This window comes from Marmota flaviventris, chromosome 2 (genome assembly GCF_047511675.1).
Source record: "Marmota flaviventris isolate mMarFla1 chromosome 2, mMarFla1.hap1, whole genome shotgun sequence".
NCBI classification, from domain to species: Eukaryota; Metazoa; Chordata; class Mammalia; order Rodentia; family Sciuridae; genus Marmota; species Marmota flaviventris.
In genome coordinates this window covers 93,258,736-93,275,730 of record NC_092499.1, presented here as the reverse complement: position 1 = coordinate 93,275,730, position 16,995 = coordinate 93,258,736, and the positions used below count along the sequence as shown (strand labels likewise).

At 43.2% G+C, this 16,995-nt stretch overlaps 1 protein-coding gene across 1 annotated transcript in view; it reads right to left on the bottom strand.

Moving 5' to 3' along the window:
* Nucleotides 1-10,086: 10,086 nt before the first annotated feature.
* Sord (sorbitol dehydrogenase) overlaps nt 10,087-16,995 on the bottom strand; it is a 35,562-nt gene continuing 28,653 nt past the window's right edge. The window contains exons 6-9 of the mRNA XM_027926202.2: nt 16,778-16,843; nt 15,506-15,681; nt 12,409-12,530; nt 10,087-11,482 (exon numbers count right to left, since the gene is read on the bottom strand). Of these exons, the coding sequence (XP_027782003.1) occupies nt 11,317-11,482; nt 12,409-12,530; nt 15,506-15,681; nt 16,778-16,843 (530 nt within the window). The 3' untranslated portion in view covers nt 10,087-11,316. The remainder of the gene's footprint in view (nt 11,483-12,408; nt 12,531-15,505; nt 15,682-16,777; nt 16,844-16,995) is intronic.

The window sequence follows — 16,995 nt, the reverse complement described above, 5'->3', positions numbered from 1 at the left end:
AGTGATAGCATTTACCCTGAAAGAAAGAATAAAGGAAAATAATTCCTACACCTCAAGGGAGCTTTTGGGTGATGTTTAATAATTACGTTAATAGCTTTCAGCATAGATGCATGATGATATACAGTGCATGGATGTTGTGTGCAAGGCATATTATATTTTATGGGTACCCATTCAATGGATGTTATGATAACATATTATCATCAAAAAAAATGTGATCCATATGTACTGATATGAAAATGTATATAACCAGGATATGATCTTATTTTTGTAAAATTAAATCTATGCACATGCATATATGTACATGTAAAGTGTAGAGTGTGTATATACATATGTAATGTTGTTATCAATGGAGGCCTCTAGGTAAAGAGGGTTGAGGTTAAGGTAGGGACTTTTAATTCTTCTATTGTAGAGGAGAGCAAATAATTAGAAATGCCAAGAATACTAGCATAGAAAATCTAAATAGAGCCAACTTAAACAAAGATTTGCTCATAAAACAAAACAAAAACCCAATGCATCTAGCAACTAATCAAAGAGAATAACAAGATACAGGGCAACAGAATAACCGAGACTATTATGAAAAAAGTACAGCATCATTGTGGTTGAGGGAATGGCCAGTGGATCTCCATCAGCCTGGAGCTCAAATCCTACTATGATAGTTGTCTTTATTCAGGTTCCATTACTATTCTGAGCCTCAATTTTCTGCCAAATGTGAGAGTAAGATGATATATTTGTAAAGCTCAGATAGCAATATGATCCTCTACGACGTTTCCCTACAAACCTATTTGCCAACTCTGAATTCAGAGATGCCATCAAATAGGATCATAAACATGGGTGTGGTATTTGGTGATTACAGGGAGTGGGGGTGATGATGACTAGAAAAAGATTTTTTAAGAGACTAGAATAAAACATCTTTGGGTATCACTTCTCAAATCTTGGAAAAAGAGAAAAGTCCCACAATCTGAGGAAAAGGAATTAGAAACATGAAGTAAGAATCCCAGTTATTTTTTCCCCCTTTGGAAAAATATTTCAAGAAACAGAATTCTTGAAAGAATCATTGCCGGGGCCAGGTGTGGTGGTGAATGCTTGTAATTCCAGCAACTTGGGAGGCTGAGGCAGGAGGAACACAAGTTCAAAGCCAGCCTCAGCAATTTAATATGACACTAAGCAACTTAGTGAGACCCTGTTTCAAAATAAAATAAAAAGAAAAGATAAATAAATAAAATAAAAGGGCTGGGGATATAGTTCAGTGGTAGAGGGTCCTTGGGTTCAATTTCCAAGATAGGGTGGGGCTGGAGCAGGGGCAGGAAAAATCTATTGACAGGGGTTTACAGTTGCAGAAGTCATCATTAGGAAAAGTGGGAACATGAATACAGAAAAAAGATCTGAAAAGCTCACTGTGAATAGGTCTAATGGTATGAGAGCTAATTAAATGGTATGTTAGAAATGATATTGTAAGGACCACCAGGGGAGTCAATGGGGAGATTCAATGGTGTATTTAGACAGGCCTGGGTTCAATCCTCACAACTGCACCCCCCGCAAAAAAAAATTAATAGTAGGAAACATTGTTTTAAATCTTTTCAATTTTTTAATGGTAAAAACAATTTTAAAAACTAAAAATATAAGGTAAAGTTTTCTTTTGAGCTCATTTAAAAGGACCCAGAAAAAGAAGTCCTCTACAGAAACCACACACAGTGGAAAGGAAAGCAAAAGAAGGAAGCAACAAATGCAGGTCCAGAGGCGACAGAAGTACAAACATCATAATCACAGCCATAAACAAATTCCTCCGAAAATAAAAGGATCATTGACTTGATTTAAAAACAAAGCTTAGTGACACAATCCACAAAACATGGCTGAGTCCAGAAACGCAGACACACTAACCTAAAGGGAGGTGCCAAGGACTGCTCTGTTGTGGGTAGTTACTCAGCAGTGAGCAAATAAAGTAGAAAATTAGTTTAAAAGATCAAGAAATAGTGGAAGATGCAGCCTTGCAAGCAGCTGACCCCTTTCAGCCAGTATTTTTAGGGACTTGTTTACCATACTTTTTACCATATTTTTAAATATACATTGTTTATAATGGCTTTTGAGGCTTCACAACTGGCCTGTGGGCTCTGTGACATAGCAGATGGCCCTGTACTGGCTGGTTGCCTAAGGTCTGCAGGGGTTCTAATGTGAGAACCTGGTTCTCTCCCTCTGTCAGCTCCGAGACAGGGGCTGCAGCCAAAGGCTTTCTGGGAACAAAAATGGTCCTCTGCCCTGGGAGTCTATGTCACCACTTATATTCTTCTGCATTTGAGTCTGAAAGCCACAGGGAACTATGAAATTCTTATTAATTGTCTTAATTTACACAAGTGATGTGTGGTCATGACCAAAATAAGTTTCAAATAATATTAGAGGAATCTGAACTGTAAAAAATGAAAGTCTTCCTGTTCTCCTGCCTTCTGACAACACAAAATCCCCCAAATCCTCTCCTCCAGAGTTAACAACTCAGTTTGCTGTTCATTGTAGCAGACATTTTACATGTTCAAACATATGTATATGTGCAGGGGTGAAAGGATGGGACCTGGAGCTAATTATTTAATCTAGAACTAATAATTTAACTATTTAGTTATTTAATACCTCAATTTTCTCAACCATAAAATAGGGGGAATGATATCAATCTAAGAGCGTTATAGTGAGAGTTAAATGAGTTCAGATATCTAGCATCTCAGAAGAGTGTCCGGTTCACAGCAAGTCAGATTGTTAAGAATAACAGTTGTAATCACTCCTTCGTTCTTTCTCTTAGCAGTTTAGTATTTTATTGATAGATGACAACAATAGCAGGAGAAGTTCCAATGACTTGCATTGCAGATGGTCAAGAACATACATAGGTTGGGCTTGGTGGTGCACATCTCCAATCCTGCTTGGGAGGCTGAGGCAGGATTGCAAATTCAAGACCAGCCTCAGCAACTTAATGAAACCCTGTCTCAAAATAAAAAGGGCTGGGCTACAGATCAGTGGTAAAGCACCTGCCTAGCATGTGGGAGGCCCTGGGTTTAATCCCCAGCACCACCAAAACAATAACAACAACAAAAACATAAATTAAGTGTCTCTTCTGAATTTGGAAGGGTTGGACCCAGAAATCAGGACTCTGCCTCTGATCCAGTGTTGTTCTTACAACACTACAGGGTCTGTACAACTCTCCCTAAAACCAGAGGCTATAGGGAGATACTGGTCCTATTTCTGGTCCTTCAGTGAGATCCCCATCTTGTTTGGACCCTAGGCTGTCTCTGATGGGTCTTCAGGGGAGGGGTTGCTAGCCAGGTAAACTCTCCTCTTGCTGTGGTCTCTGCACCTGCCACTCCTAGCCCTCAGAGTTTGGCTTCCTCTCTATAAATAAGTCACCAGATACTGAAACTGTTTCTGAAGGACAGACACCCTGATGTTCCTGGGTCAGGTCAGATTGATGGGCAGGAGGAGAATGGCTAGGAGCTAAGGATGAGGGCTGGCTGTTTATGAGGCTACAGACATTCCAGAACACCTTCCATGTGGACTAGGCACCATGGCAGTCTGTGAGGGATTTCTCCATAATGCAGTGTAAGACTTGGCCACAACTTTTAACAGTCCCTGTCTTGTGGGGGCCAGCCATACAGGCCTCTTGGGCCCAGGGATTCCTCTGGGTGGTCCCAAAGGCTTTCTGGGGGGGAAATGGGAATTCTACTTTTCTGCACTTGAGCCTGAAAGCCACAGGGAGCACTGACATCCTTATTAATGTTCTTAATTTACACAAGTGATGTATGATCATGGCAAAAAAAAATTTTTTTTAAATAATGGGGGAATCCAAATAGTGAAAAATGAAAATCTTCCTGTTCTTCTGCCCAAAACAGGTAAGAGGGTAGGCAGGTAAGAGTAGATTCTGGTTGTTATTTGGTCCGTTTCCTCTACACTGCCTGGCTTCCAGGTCTGATGCCATCTTTCATGCCCTGGCACATTTATGGAAGAGCTGAGGATGCTGGGTGATGGCCAGTCTTAGATCTTTTCTGATGCCCTGGGGACCTCTCATTCAGTTTCAAGCACCTTTGCAGGCTCCAGGATCTGAGATGGAAAAGTCTTGGGAATATCCACCCTGCCCATTTAATAGGAAAAGAGATAAGGTTTGGTGAAGGGAGGACAGGGGCATGAACACATATAAACATAATCATAGTGACACTCTTGATGCTAATTACTTTAAAATGGGTTCATTTGTCCCTGAAGTAGGTATTATTTTTTCCAATTAAAAGGATGAGAAAGCTGAGTTTTTAAAGAAGTCAAGTGAGTCTCTCAAGGTCATAAGGCCTAATGTGCACCCACCTCTTTCTTACTATGTGGAGCCCAAGACATCCAAACATCTAGTGGCCTCTTCCTTTACCACCTCCTCCAAGTGCAGGGGTGCATTTCCTCCACTCAGCTTCATGGCCACAAGACATAAACTGGATGACAGGTGTTTCTGGCTAATCACCCAGCAATGTCTTTCTTCCCCTTGTAATCATCAATCTTTCTGGATCCCCATCCTGAAGGCAGCATGATGAAGGCAAGCAAGGACTTCCTGGGGACCTCGTTTAGTTGGGTGTGCAGTAAGTTGTGGAATTCAGTCTGTGGTACAGGGGAAGCCAAGCTGGGGTTTGCCCAGGAAACTCTGGTTAGAGCCTGTCTGTCCCTGTGTTGTCCTGAAAGCCCAGCCGCTTCCTAGAACCTGCAGCCCCAGCCCCCAAAGGTCACGTTGAGTCATGTTTTTCACTCTGCCCTGGATTAGTAGTAGTTCCTTGCCTCTCAGCTTTTTCCTCATTCACTTTCTATCAGATCATTTGCTGGCTCCTACTTACTATTAATAGTCTTCCCAAGAAGTTCTTCAGAATCATCAACCCTTGATAAACTCCATGCTGGCAGCCCAATCCCATCCCATTTGATGAGTGACAAGAGATGCTTCAATTTGATGTTTCTGAAAGTAGCACAAATATGCAAGCACACTTGAAAGTCTGTATTGTTAAGCTATGTAGGCAAATATTAAATATACATATGTAGCAAGAGAATAAAATAGCATGAGACAATTATATTTGAATCACTCAGAACATACATTTCTTAAGGGCCCTATAAATTTCCAGGCCTCTCAGGGCCTGGAGAATCCAAAATGTGTAGCTTAAAACCTAGTCCAATTCATTCTATGCTACATGAATTTGTACCTACTTCGAAGAGTCCAGAACTGAAAAAGAATATTCTACACACAACAGCCTTACAATGTTATCAAAGTTAACAAATGCTACCCAGTGTTTCCTGGCATTGTTGTGGGGAGGCTTCCAGTACAAGTTCCTGGTGGCCCACTTCTCCACAGTAATTAGACTACAGATTCCTATGAATCCTATGCCAGCCCTTTAAAGGGGCTGTTTATTGTCCTATCTTGGTAATAGTCCCAGAGCCCAAAGCAACCACTGATACTACCAATAATGAAAGGCCTGAAGACATAGTGACCTGTCCAAATTTTGGATAATGAAGCCCAAACCCAGCTTTTCTCTGGTTGGCCTGAAGCCAGAAAGCCAATGGCTTCATAGCCCCATCTTTAGCAAACCTTGAGAGCTCCCTTAGACCCCAGAGTCCTCCCACATTGTACATGGCCAGAGGCACCCCCAGAGATTTTCTTAGTCTCAATATCAATACTCTGTTTTCTTGCCTATCCAGGTTAATTTTAAAGTATGTATTCCAGAGCTGGAGATGTAGCTCAGTGGTAGAGTGCTTGCCTAGCATATGTGAGGCCCTGCAAAAAAAGGAGTGTAGCCTCCAACCCAGCTCTCTTCATTCTAAAGTATAACTTTAGAAAATAAATCAGAAGCACAAGCACAGTCTCACCACAAAGATCATCATCACAATTTTATCATAAGATCAAAATTCTACAAACTATCCAAATGCCCAAATTACTGTGACTTGCTTTATAAATAATAGTACACCCATACAATGGGATATGGTAATTTACAAATGATGATGTGGTTTAAACATGTGACTTACATGATGATAATTGTTGACATAGAAATTTAGCAATTTAGGGCTGGAGTTTTGGCTCAGAGGTAGAGAGCTCGCCTAGGATGCGTGAGGCATTGGGTTCAATCCTTAGCACTACATGAAGCAAAAATAAAGACATTGTGTCTACTTATAACTAAGAAAATAAATATTTTAAAAAAAGAAATTTAGCAATTTATTAAATAAAGAAAAAAGGTAGGTTTACAAAATAGTATCTAAGAGAACAAAAGACCCAGTTTCTTCAACATTAATGGCATTTAAACCAAAATGGAGAATGATCACAGATTAAAGGAACCATATCAATCACCAGTAAGGTGTTTGTTTAAATTCCAAGAAAAGCAGTATAAAAAAGTAACCTTTATTTTTAATTAGGGAAAATTGATTTGGTATGAGATATGAAGGAATGGTTCATTTCATTGGTATAATAATGGGAATTATTTAATAATTGTGATTATTTTTAAAGCATTTATTACAGGTGATAGAAAAATAGTAGTAAAAGTACACTTTTATTATGTTCATAAATACATGTTTGTGTTTTATATGTGTAGAGATGCATAGGAAAGAACTGGAAGGAAGTATCCCACACTCTTATTATTGAGGAATGGGAGGAATGGATAATGCTTTCTTTCTTTTCTTTATTTATTTTTATTTTTTTACTTATCTGCCTTTGTTAATTTTCTTACAAGGCACAAACTTATGTGATAGGGAATATGGCTACCGCCAGCGAATTTGAAGAGCCTCTTGAGATTCCCAATTCTCACCAGGGAAGAGCTGTGAGGCAGGACTACTGGAGAGGCCCAAGAGGGTTAGTAGCCCATAGTCTCATGCTCATGAGTCTGTAAGGTCCGAGTAGAATCCATGCAGTTTCAGCACCATCTACCTGAAGCCTGGGCTGGCCCAAGAACTGCACTCATACTATTACCCAACTTGGGTTTTTGGATCCAGAGGTGTAGAAATGAACAATGGACCCAGAATGAATTTAGGCACGGGCAAGCCTTTATTAAGGACTTTGAGTCAGAAGGGACACAGCTTTGAGGGATAGAGACCCCAGGCCGGCTTCAGCAAAAAAAAAAAAAAAAAAAAAAAGGTGGGGGGAGTTTTCTACCTGAAGCAAAAGGGAGATAGCACAGGAGGGACTAAGCTCCCAGGCTGATCTCAAGCAAAGAACAAAGGGGGAATAGCTTTTGTGACATCTATAGGGTGAACTCCATCTCTTGATGTCATCTCATGTGGAGTTGGGGCTTTAGCTGGGCCTACACTCCCTTCTGTCATTCTTCATGCATCGCATGTCTCATTACCATTCTAAGTGTCCACCCAGGGGTGTGCATTTTACTATGCTAATAAGGTAAAGGATTACTGTGGGTCACTTTGGTGAATAGTATATGTTTTCCCTTGTCACTGAAATTGTCCTTATCTTCTGGGAAAGTCTCTAATATTGTTTTCTGAGTAATGCAGACCCTGCTTTGACTGGCATTTCTGCAGACCACATGCTCTCAGAAGACTGAGTGTCCCAGCCTCCTATCTCTTGGGGTGTTACCTCCCTTCCATAGCCTTGAAGACTACTTACACTTTCATCTCCTAATTTTCTAGTGTGGCTGTTAACACCATAAGATTGAAAGTTAACCATGCTGTCTTCAGAGGTTTTCTCTCTTACTCTTAAGGGGTTGTTTTTCATGCCTCCCAGTGGTGTTGGGCCCAGAACAGGCTCACCCTATGTGAAGGCCTACCTTCTCCCCACAGCTCCTTCCTTCCTACGAAGGGACCCAACCCAGAAAGGCTGTGTCTCTGCCTCTCACCTTATGTGGAGCATAGAAAACCAGTAAATGACCATGGCAGTGAAGAGCCTGACCTGCTTGCACCCATCTCTAGGCTCTGCAGACCCCTTAGGACAGGGATGCTATGGTCAAGCAGAACAAGGGGAGGAAACAGGCTGATTGGGGAAGGGACTTATAAATTTCATGGTAAGTTAGTGACTGCTCCAGGATTAGACAGAACCCAGGAATCCCTATTAAATGTTACAACATGCTGCCTCTCAGAGGACAAAGGTTGCTCAGCCACCCCAACTTGTAACAAGCATCTCCTACTAACTAGAAGACTTACTGAGCAATATCTTGGAGGTAACTACCTGAGCCACTTTCAGGGGAGACACTCAGTATCTGACTCAGCCAGGGCTTTAAGAGAAGAGGAAAGCTGGAGGGGCAGAAGCTGTGAGAGTGCTGCTGGGTGGTGTCATTATGGCAGCAGCTGTGTCAGAGAACATCTATTGACATCTTGAAGGCACTTCCCATAGATCATAAGCTCATCACCAAGCCATTAGACTGCTGCCTCTTCTCCATTCTGCTCCTCTCTGAGCCCTTGAAGAATTTGATGTATAAATGGAAATGGGGATGGTGGAGACCTCTCTGCCACCCAGGGATGTGGGCCTTAACCAGGACTTGCCGAGTGCAGCCTCTGTCCCAACCAGTTGCCCAGGGCATTTCTTCCTTGTCACCTGGCCTCTGTGCCCCAAGCCTAGACTGACATCATGAGCAGGGGACAGTTCTAGGGGAAGAAAAATATGCAACACATCCTGTTCCCCTGATCCTGATCTTCTGGTTCCACCAATGCTTAAAAAACCTTTTTTGTGCAAAACAGAAACCAGGAAAGAAAAGGCAAGACTGAGCTACACAAGAGACTGGGAGGAGATGAACAGAAACCATGTGCAGTGGCCAAAAGTACACCACAAAAGGGAGTTGCTGGAGCCAATGCACACCCCCTTCCTTTTTAGGGGTCCATAAGGCAGCCTCTCTCTTCCACCCTTGGGGTTGCCTCTAGGGTCCTTCTTCCCAGCTCTCCACTCTTACACCCCACTCCACTCATGTGCTGGGAGTGCCTGCTGGGCGGGGTCCTCAGTGTTGACTGAGAGTGAACCAGTGCCGGGCACAGGTAACAGAGCACACAGAGGCCACCAGGCCTCCCAAGGTTGGGGAACTTGCGGGAAATTCATATTCATCTTAGTTCCGGGACTGATTCACTGAGTCAATCAATGTTTATGGAGAACTTTGTGGAGGTGGTGCTAAGAAATTAATTCCCAGGCTTCCTGCAGCCCCTTCCAAGTGGTGGAAGTGCCATCTGAACAAGGAGAAGAGAGGGAGTCTCGGCACCAGCTCTGTAGTGCTCTCACCAAGCTGGTCCCCCACACTACCTCTGCTGCCTCCACTCTCTGCCCTTGTGATGTGTGTGGGAAGCAATAGTTTGAGAGCTGTGGAAGACCTTGCAAATGAGGAGAGTCCTTTGAACTGCTATTTTCAATTGGCCCATTTGCTCTTTATAATTGCACAGGCATCCTGAAGCCCACCTAAGAGACCAGAAAATGGAGATGATGTTGACATTGATAGACACTGGCTTAGAAGATCAGGCTCAAACACAACTATGGAAAAAGTGATATGTCTTTGTCCTTGCTGATGCTACCTTTCCTGCTGTCCCCTCTGCAGCTCTGAAATCCTTTTCAGGTTCAGTGTCCTCCCTCCATCCCGCCATAATCAGAACAATAGCGGCTACTTGTGAATTTAACAAAATGAAATCTGCCCCATTCAAGAGTAATTTCTATTAGAAGTCTTCCATCTAGAAAGTCTTCCATCTCATTGATGAGTCTTCCATCTCATTTCACATTAAAGAAACTTTGGGCACCACTAAGCTGGAAGGAGAGTTTTAAGAGAAGACAAGTGGCAAGTCTGGCCCCAACTATGTAGAAATAAGAGAAGGAAGTGCAAGTGGGTTGGGCTGCGTGGCTGCTAAGTGTGTGTGCACAGAAGTCTCCCCATCCCTCCCTTCTTCTGATAAAAGAAAAGCAGTGTGTGACCTTAATCAAATTACTTTTCTATATTTCCTTATCTGTAAATAGTCATTATACATTTGGTTTGCTGTGAGGATTATAGAAGATTTATGCAAATTTCCAGCAGTCAATGTAATTGTATTTAGTGCAGAAAATGTGTCCTCTGAAAAAGTCCTGGGATTATTCCTTCTGTTCAACAGGCAATCTAAGTCCACTCTTCCTTAAAGAGGCATAAATGGCAGCAGGAGTCACATATCAGCAACAGAATTTATTACCTGAACCAGTTTGAGGAATTACAGGCATTGGCCATGGCCTTCCCTGGATATAAGAAAACTCAAGCATCTTCAGACTCTCCCTTCACCCACCACTGAAGCAAGGGGGAAAAAAGGCTGCAGTTGTCATAGCTATTACTATAGCCTTACCCTTGATTAATAATCTCAAAATCACAAGGAAACATGTTGCGATTTGGATTCAAACCATATACAGAAAAACTCCATGACTAAAATAAGACAAGTTTGGAGATATCCTTCCAATAGATGGGAAGACAAGAGCCTTAATTGGCTATGAGAAGAGGTAAGTTTTCTGTCTACAACAATCAGAATTAATGGAATTGTCTAATAATCATCATTCAGTGAGCCTAGGAGGGGAGGCTAAGGCTATGGGGTAGGGAAATCAGGCAGTCAGGTGTGCTGGCCAAATCCTCCTGGGCTGGTCCGAATTTAAGGACTTCCTGCCACTGTCTTTAGGTGGGAGCCTCCTGGTTGCCTAGTGACAGGCACCATACCTCAGGATAGGGGTGGAGAGAGTTGGGAAGGTAGTTCTCTACCTTGCAAATGGAATGACAAGATTCTCAGGAGTTGTAGAGGCGATCTGTAGAGCTGAGATGTGTTCTCACTAGTTCTACATTTGGGGAATGCAAGCTGGTTTGACCTCACATGAGATTTTTATTTTATTCATGTGGTTGGTTAAAAATTACACTAGATCCAGGAAGTTATAGTCTCTTTTCTTATTCTCCTTTTATTGTCAAACCACAGGGAATTGTGCTCTGAACTACAACTGCTGATAACTCTCAACCCAGACCCTGAAAATCAGCCTTGGGGCTGGGTACGTCTTGATAAAGTTGTCTCTTCATAACTCAGCTCCCATCCCCCAGCCAGTCATATTTGACTCCATATTTGTCTCCTTACTCAAAGAAGGCCCGGATAGAAGGAGAGTTCTCAGCGGCTGCTTGTTAAGCTCTGCTTTACTTGCTGAACTTTGTTCAGCATGAGCAGGTCATTCTGGCTACAAGTTTCCCAAAACCATCCCTATTTGTGTCTTTAAGGCACATGAACTCCTCTATAAGACTCTCTCTTTATAATGAATTATTTTAATTATTCTTACCATTTGAAACAAAGTTCTGCATTCAAGGCAGATCCCTCCCCAGCCATTTAGCCCTGAGATGCTGAGAGGGGGATGAGGGTACAGCTTAATTCACATCAGGGATTCTGGTCATTGGGGTCACACTTGAGCATGACTTTTATCCCCAATCCCTTTTTGGATGTTTCAAAGGCCTCCATGGCTTTCTCCAGAGGAAACCTATGGGTGACTAAAGGCTTTACATTCACAGACTTGGACTCAAGCATCGAAATCGCCATTGGCCACCTGTAAAAGATACAAGCATTACATTCAACCTTCAGAAACTAAAGACCAGGTTCCCAAAGGTATCAAGCGTAAGAACTGCTTGGCCATATTTCTTTCTAGCGCTGTGCTTCAGCAAGGCCAATTTTACAGACCAACAACAGGAAATGACTTTGTGGCTTGTAATTTGCAGGCATAAAGACTGTTTCCAATTGCTTCCTTACCTCCTATTCCCTCATTTTGCAATGCCTACCATGAAACCTAGAATTCCTTAGGCTGAATGAGAAAGACTATGGAGGCCTGAGAAAGACTATGGAGGCCGCTACAAAAAGGCAGCAGGCCTCAAGGAGGCAGTTCAGGATAATCAAGTCACACCATTGCCAGTTCAGGTTGGCAGAGCTTATTGGAAAAATGGTACTTAGCTGAAGGTATGGAATTATAGATTCTTAAGCTGGGAGTAAGGGACATTGCTAGAGCAGGATGTCCCAGACAGTGGGCCCTCAAAGGGGAAAGGCTGAAGGTGAAGAACAAGGGTGAGGTGAATTAAGGCCCTCTAGTTCCCCAGGATGGGCCCTGGAATTCAGAAATGAGGGCAAAGGGACTTGATTTCTTCTCTCTCTCTCTCTCTCTCTCTCTCTTTGTCTTCCTTTCTCTCCTTCTTCCCATTAAAGAGGGAAAATGGAGGTCTGGCCTCATAAGAAAAAAGAAAAGAGAGGGCTGGATGATGAGTGGCAGACATCTAATAAGAGCATGCTTCAAAATCCCCTCCCTGTATGTCCCTCCTTCTGTTTGAGAAGTACATGTTCTCTCTTTGGATCTCTATCATATCACACAGCAGTCAGTGTGGTCAGGGAGTGCCCCTCATGAATAAACAGGTCCCAGAGTCAGTGTGGGGCCTGCCCCGGTATTGCTGGCAGCTGGCCACCCCGGCTTACCCACAACATACTCACGTGTTGCAATATCGAAATACGCCCTTGATATCCACCTCTCGGATGGCTGCATGCACTAAGGGTACAGTGGTCATCTCAGAGCCCATTCCCACAAGTACCAGAGTCCCACCAGAACGAGTGGCCTGAAGAGAAAGTAAAACCAGGAAAACTCAGAAGGTAAGAGAATGTGGATATACAATTTATGTTAACACACTATTGTCACACAAATGTCTTCTGACTGCATCAGGTGAATATCCAAAAATTTCAGAGAATATAAGTCCTGCTATGCTGCAGAACATGAGAAAAAAACTCAACAAAGCAAACATTATCATCTTTAAATAACCTGAAATACTACACTTGACCAAGAGAACATCTTACAAAGCTTTATAAATACAGCACCAAATACTAGCATCAGTATTTTTTTTTAAATTTTTTAGTTGTAGATGAATACAATATCTTTATTTTATTTATCTATTTCTCTATTTATTTATTTATTTTTACGTGGTGCTGAGGATCTAACCCAGTGCCTCACACTTCACAGGCAAACGCTCTCCCACTGAGCCACAATCCCAGCCAGATTTCCATGTCTTGACACTTGCTCTTCCTGCAGACCACCCCTCCACAAGGTAGGCCTTTCATACACCTCTAAGCAACAACCCTCTGACCTCACCAACAGTAAAAAAACTACCAGCTACTGTACAAATGGGCTTTTGGAATTATAAAGTTTAAAAGCATCTTCCTACAAGCAGGTTTGCAGAAATGTTTTTGTTCCAGAGGCATTCATCCCAATAGTCCCAGCCATAATGGATTTGGTCTTCCCTGAATATTTATCTGGAAAATGAGTGCTCTGCTAAGGACACGGAATTATAGATTCTAGTAACATACTCCCTGGACCACTCAAAGGAGGGTCAGAAGTGGCAGAATTTCTCCTGACAATTTTCATGTAACTCCACGTGAGTATTGTGCCTCCTCCAGAGCTTTCTGGGGATCACTGTGCTCTATATTGTGAGAGACAGAAAAATGGACAACCCATTCACGGTTAAGTTTTCATGATAGTCAGAAGGAGCAACAAGCACTTACCAGAACTATTCTAAGTGATAAACAGAATTACACAAAGGCGCATGGCCCAATCCACTCTTGGAGGGGAAGGATACACCATGAAGAGAGGCTTGCAGTGTCAGGAGCAAAGGTAGGGCTCTAGGTTGCAGCCATGTGCACTGACTCCTAGCACTGCAGCTTCTGAGTTGGACTTGTTCTCTCAGCCAGTCTCTTGTGTGTAACAATCACAGTGCTCAGCTAGTGTGGTCTCAACATTTGGCTGTTTTGTGTTTTTATTGATACAGAGAATTACTTACAAGCCACCAGGGAACATACATGAATCAGGAAGATGCTGCTGTTCACATTGGAATATGGGAGAAAGGGGTCAAAGTTGTGGGTAAGCCACAAAAGCTATTGACTGAGAAATTTTCCAGGAAAACTTCTTCCCCATCAGCAATTCTCTACCACAAACTAGCCACTCCAGGATGCCAGGGTCCAGCAATTGCTGATCATAGGTCAAGGAATGCTCAGACTACCTGACCACTCTGCTGTGGGTGTGATGTCTGGACCAAGGTGACATTAATTCTACCCCAAGGCATAATGCCATACCTCCTCCCAAACACCATGCAGTTATCACCTGCGCAGGAAAGTGATGCTCAGGTATGTCTATATTTGGTGCTACTCCCTAGATCAGACATCTCTTCAGGCCTGGTAAGGCCATAGGATTACATTCATCTCCATGCCAACCTCAAGTAGCCTGGCAGACAGGCCCCCACTGGCAACAAATGGAGATGACACACATCCCATCATCTGAGTTTTGGATTCTCTTTGCCCTTTCCCATATGGCAACCTGTCTATACCAGTGAGCAGAGGGCTAGCTCATTCCAGTTGTAACTCAGGACAGGGTAAAATGCTACTTGCTCCTTCCTTCTACTATGTCCTTAGCCCCCAATGCCACTGGGCATTTTGGTAGGAGGAGGGCTAGGTAGCTCTTCCAGGATGCTGGGCCTGAGGGTATGCCATAGCTGTAGGTGTGAGTTTACCCAGAATATCTCACATGCTGCAAAGTAACCTTGTGTGACTCAGAAGGAAGGCAGAAGCCCACACTATTGGGAGGAAGCAGTCTGGAAGGTGGGGGCAGGGGTCCCTGGCCTGCTGCCCTCCCCAGCCTAGGCCCTCCCATCCTAGCACATTTGCTCATCTACTCTTTCCCTTCCTCTCCTGAGCAGCAGGGCAGAATAGGGGAAGCTTAGGCCCTGGAGCAGGCAGGATATGCATGAACCTGACTCAGCCACTTACAGTCATATGCTTGAAGCAAAGTCTACAGGACTCTCTCCACATAAAATGATAAATGATTTTCAGAGCTATTGCACAGATTAGGCCTCATGTATATAAAGTACCCAGAAGAGGACCTGGCATACAGCAAGATTTGGAATCTAGAAGTTATTCTCTTTCTCCCTTTTTCCTCATACTCTGATCTGTCATTGCTCCTCCCTCCCCTTACCTACAACGCTTGTCAGTTTCCATGAATTGCTGATGGGGTGGGTCCTCAAGGAGCATATCAGACATGCAGCTTATGCGTTCCAGTTCTAGGAAATAGCACACACTAGCCACTATGGCCCTGAAAATTCACCTCACCTTTGTGACTAACTTAATCAATGGCTGTCACTTTGTATCAGTGACCCGAAAGTACAGTTTTCCTCAATAAAACAAGATAGGGATTTACCACACAACTAAGACATGACTAGCTGTTCCTCCTGTTGATGGTTTTACCAAGAGGGTACCTTAATGACCACGAAATGACCTTGAAGGCAACTCCATTCTAAAGCTGCAAGCTACTAACATCATTCATGTGTGTCTGTCATTGTGTTGGGCACCCTGTGACTCCATGATAAGAGTTACTATCTCTGCATTCCAGACAAGAAAACAAAATGCTGAGAGACTAATCAATTCTGCTTGGGGGTCAAACAGCCAGTGGGTGGAGAATCCTGACAGTGGGACTTCTCACTTCTGCTCCCTTCACTGCCCTACGTTGATTCCCCAAAGCAGCCCGACAGTTTGTCGCCCGCAGTCCACTCACATAGATGCCCGACTGGATGCAGGACTCTGCCCCTGTGCACTCAATGGTGACAGCTGGCTTGCACCCCAGTAGATTTTCTATTTTACTGGCGATTTCCTGAGGGCTCTCCTTGGAGACCTGAAGAGTGAAATCAGCCCCGACTTCCTTGGCTTTGGACAGCCGAGAGGCAGACAGATCTAAAGATGAGCAAAAGTTTCTTTTAAACTGAGAAATCAAATGACTGATTAGAAAAAAAAATAAAACAGAAGTGCAAGCTCCAGTGTAGTGAGTGGTGCTTCTGACCCCTACACACTGCTGCACTAACACACACACACACACACACACACACGTGCGCATACACACACACACACACACACACGAGCGTTCATAAATTCCTTCTCACACAAGACACATAATCAACACCCTTCTACATCTTCACAAAGCCCCACACATACCACACAGCTACACACATTTTCATACTTTTTACATACACACACATGCACACATAAAACCTTATGTATGCAGTACATATGGATGGATGGGTATATGATGCACACCACCAACTCCCCAATACAAATACATCCTCTTGATCTCCTAAGCTTGGCCAAACAGACCAAGAGCTAAGTTTCCTTTTAGAACTGAGAGGGAAATAGGAGGTCCACACAGAAAGAGACACAACCTCTTCTCCAGAGTAGCTACTCCCTCCTTTCACAAAAGGCTCCATCCTGAGTTGGTCATACCTATGTAGACTTTTCAATCCTAAAACCCAGAGAAAGAAGGAGCCCCCTTAGAATCAGAACCCATTGTTTGGATGTGGTTTGTCCCTGAAAAGTTCATGTGCCAGAGGCTTGGTATCCTACACGGTAGTTTGGAGGTGGGACCTAGTACAAGGTAATTAGGTCCTTGGGAGTGCTGCCAATAGAAGGGATTAATGCTGGTCTTGCAGAGTGAGTTAATTCTCCTTAAAGTAGTGAGTCTGACCTTTGAATCTCTCTGGTCTCCTGTCTCATCATATGATCTCTTTCACACATGCTCCAGCCACTGTGATGCTATGGGCCCAGGGGCCCTCACCAGAGGCCAAACTAATGGGGCTGCCCAATCTTGGACTTTCAACCTCCAAATGGTAAGCTAAATAAACCTCTTCTTTAAAAGTACCCAGTCTCCAGTATTTATTTTATTTTTTTTACAGAAACAGGAAATAGACTAACACAGGAAGGGAATGTATCTCATGCCTCTGCCCTAAACTGTGGGTCCAGCTGTTTCACCCTCAAGGAGATTTTAAGAAAATCTTACCAGTCACTACAACTTTAGCTGCTCCCATTGCCTTGGCCACGAGCAAAGTGACCAGCCCAATTGGCCCTAAGCAAAACAGAAAAAGGGAGAAGTTTGTGTATTATTATATATCAGCTCATTCCCTTGCCCAGGCCATGGCCAAGAATTGCATCTTTTGTGTTGCTAGCATTTAGCCCAGCACCTGGCACATATTAAGACCTTAACAACTGTTTGTGAAT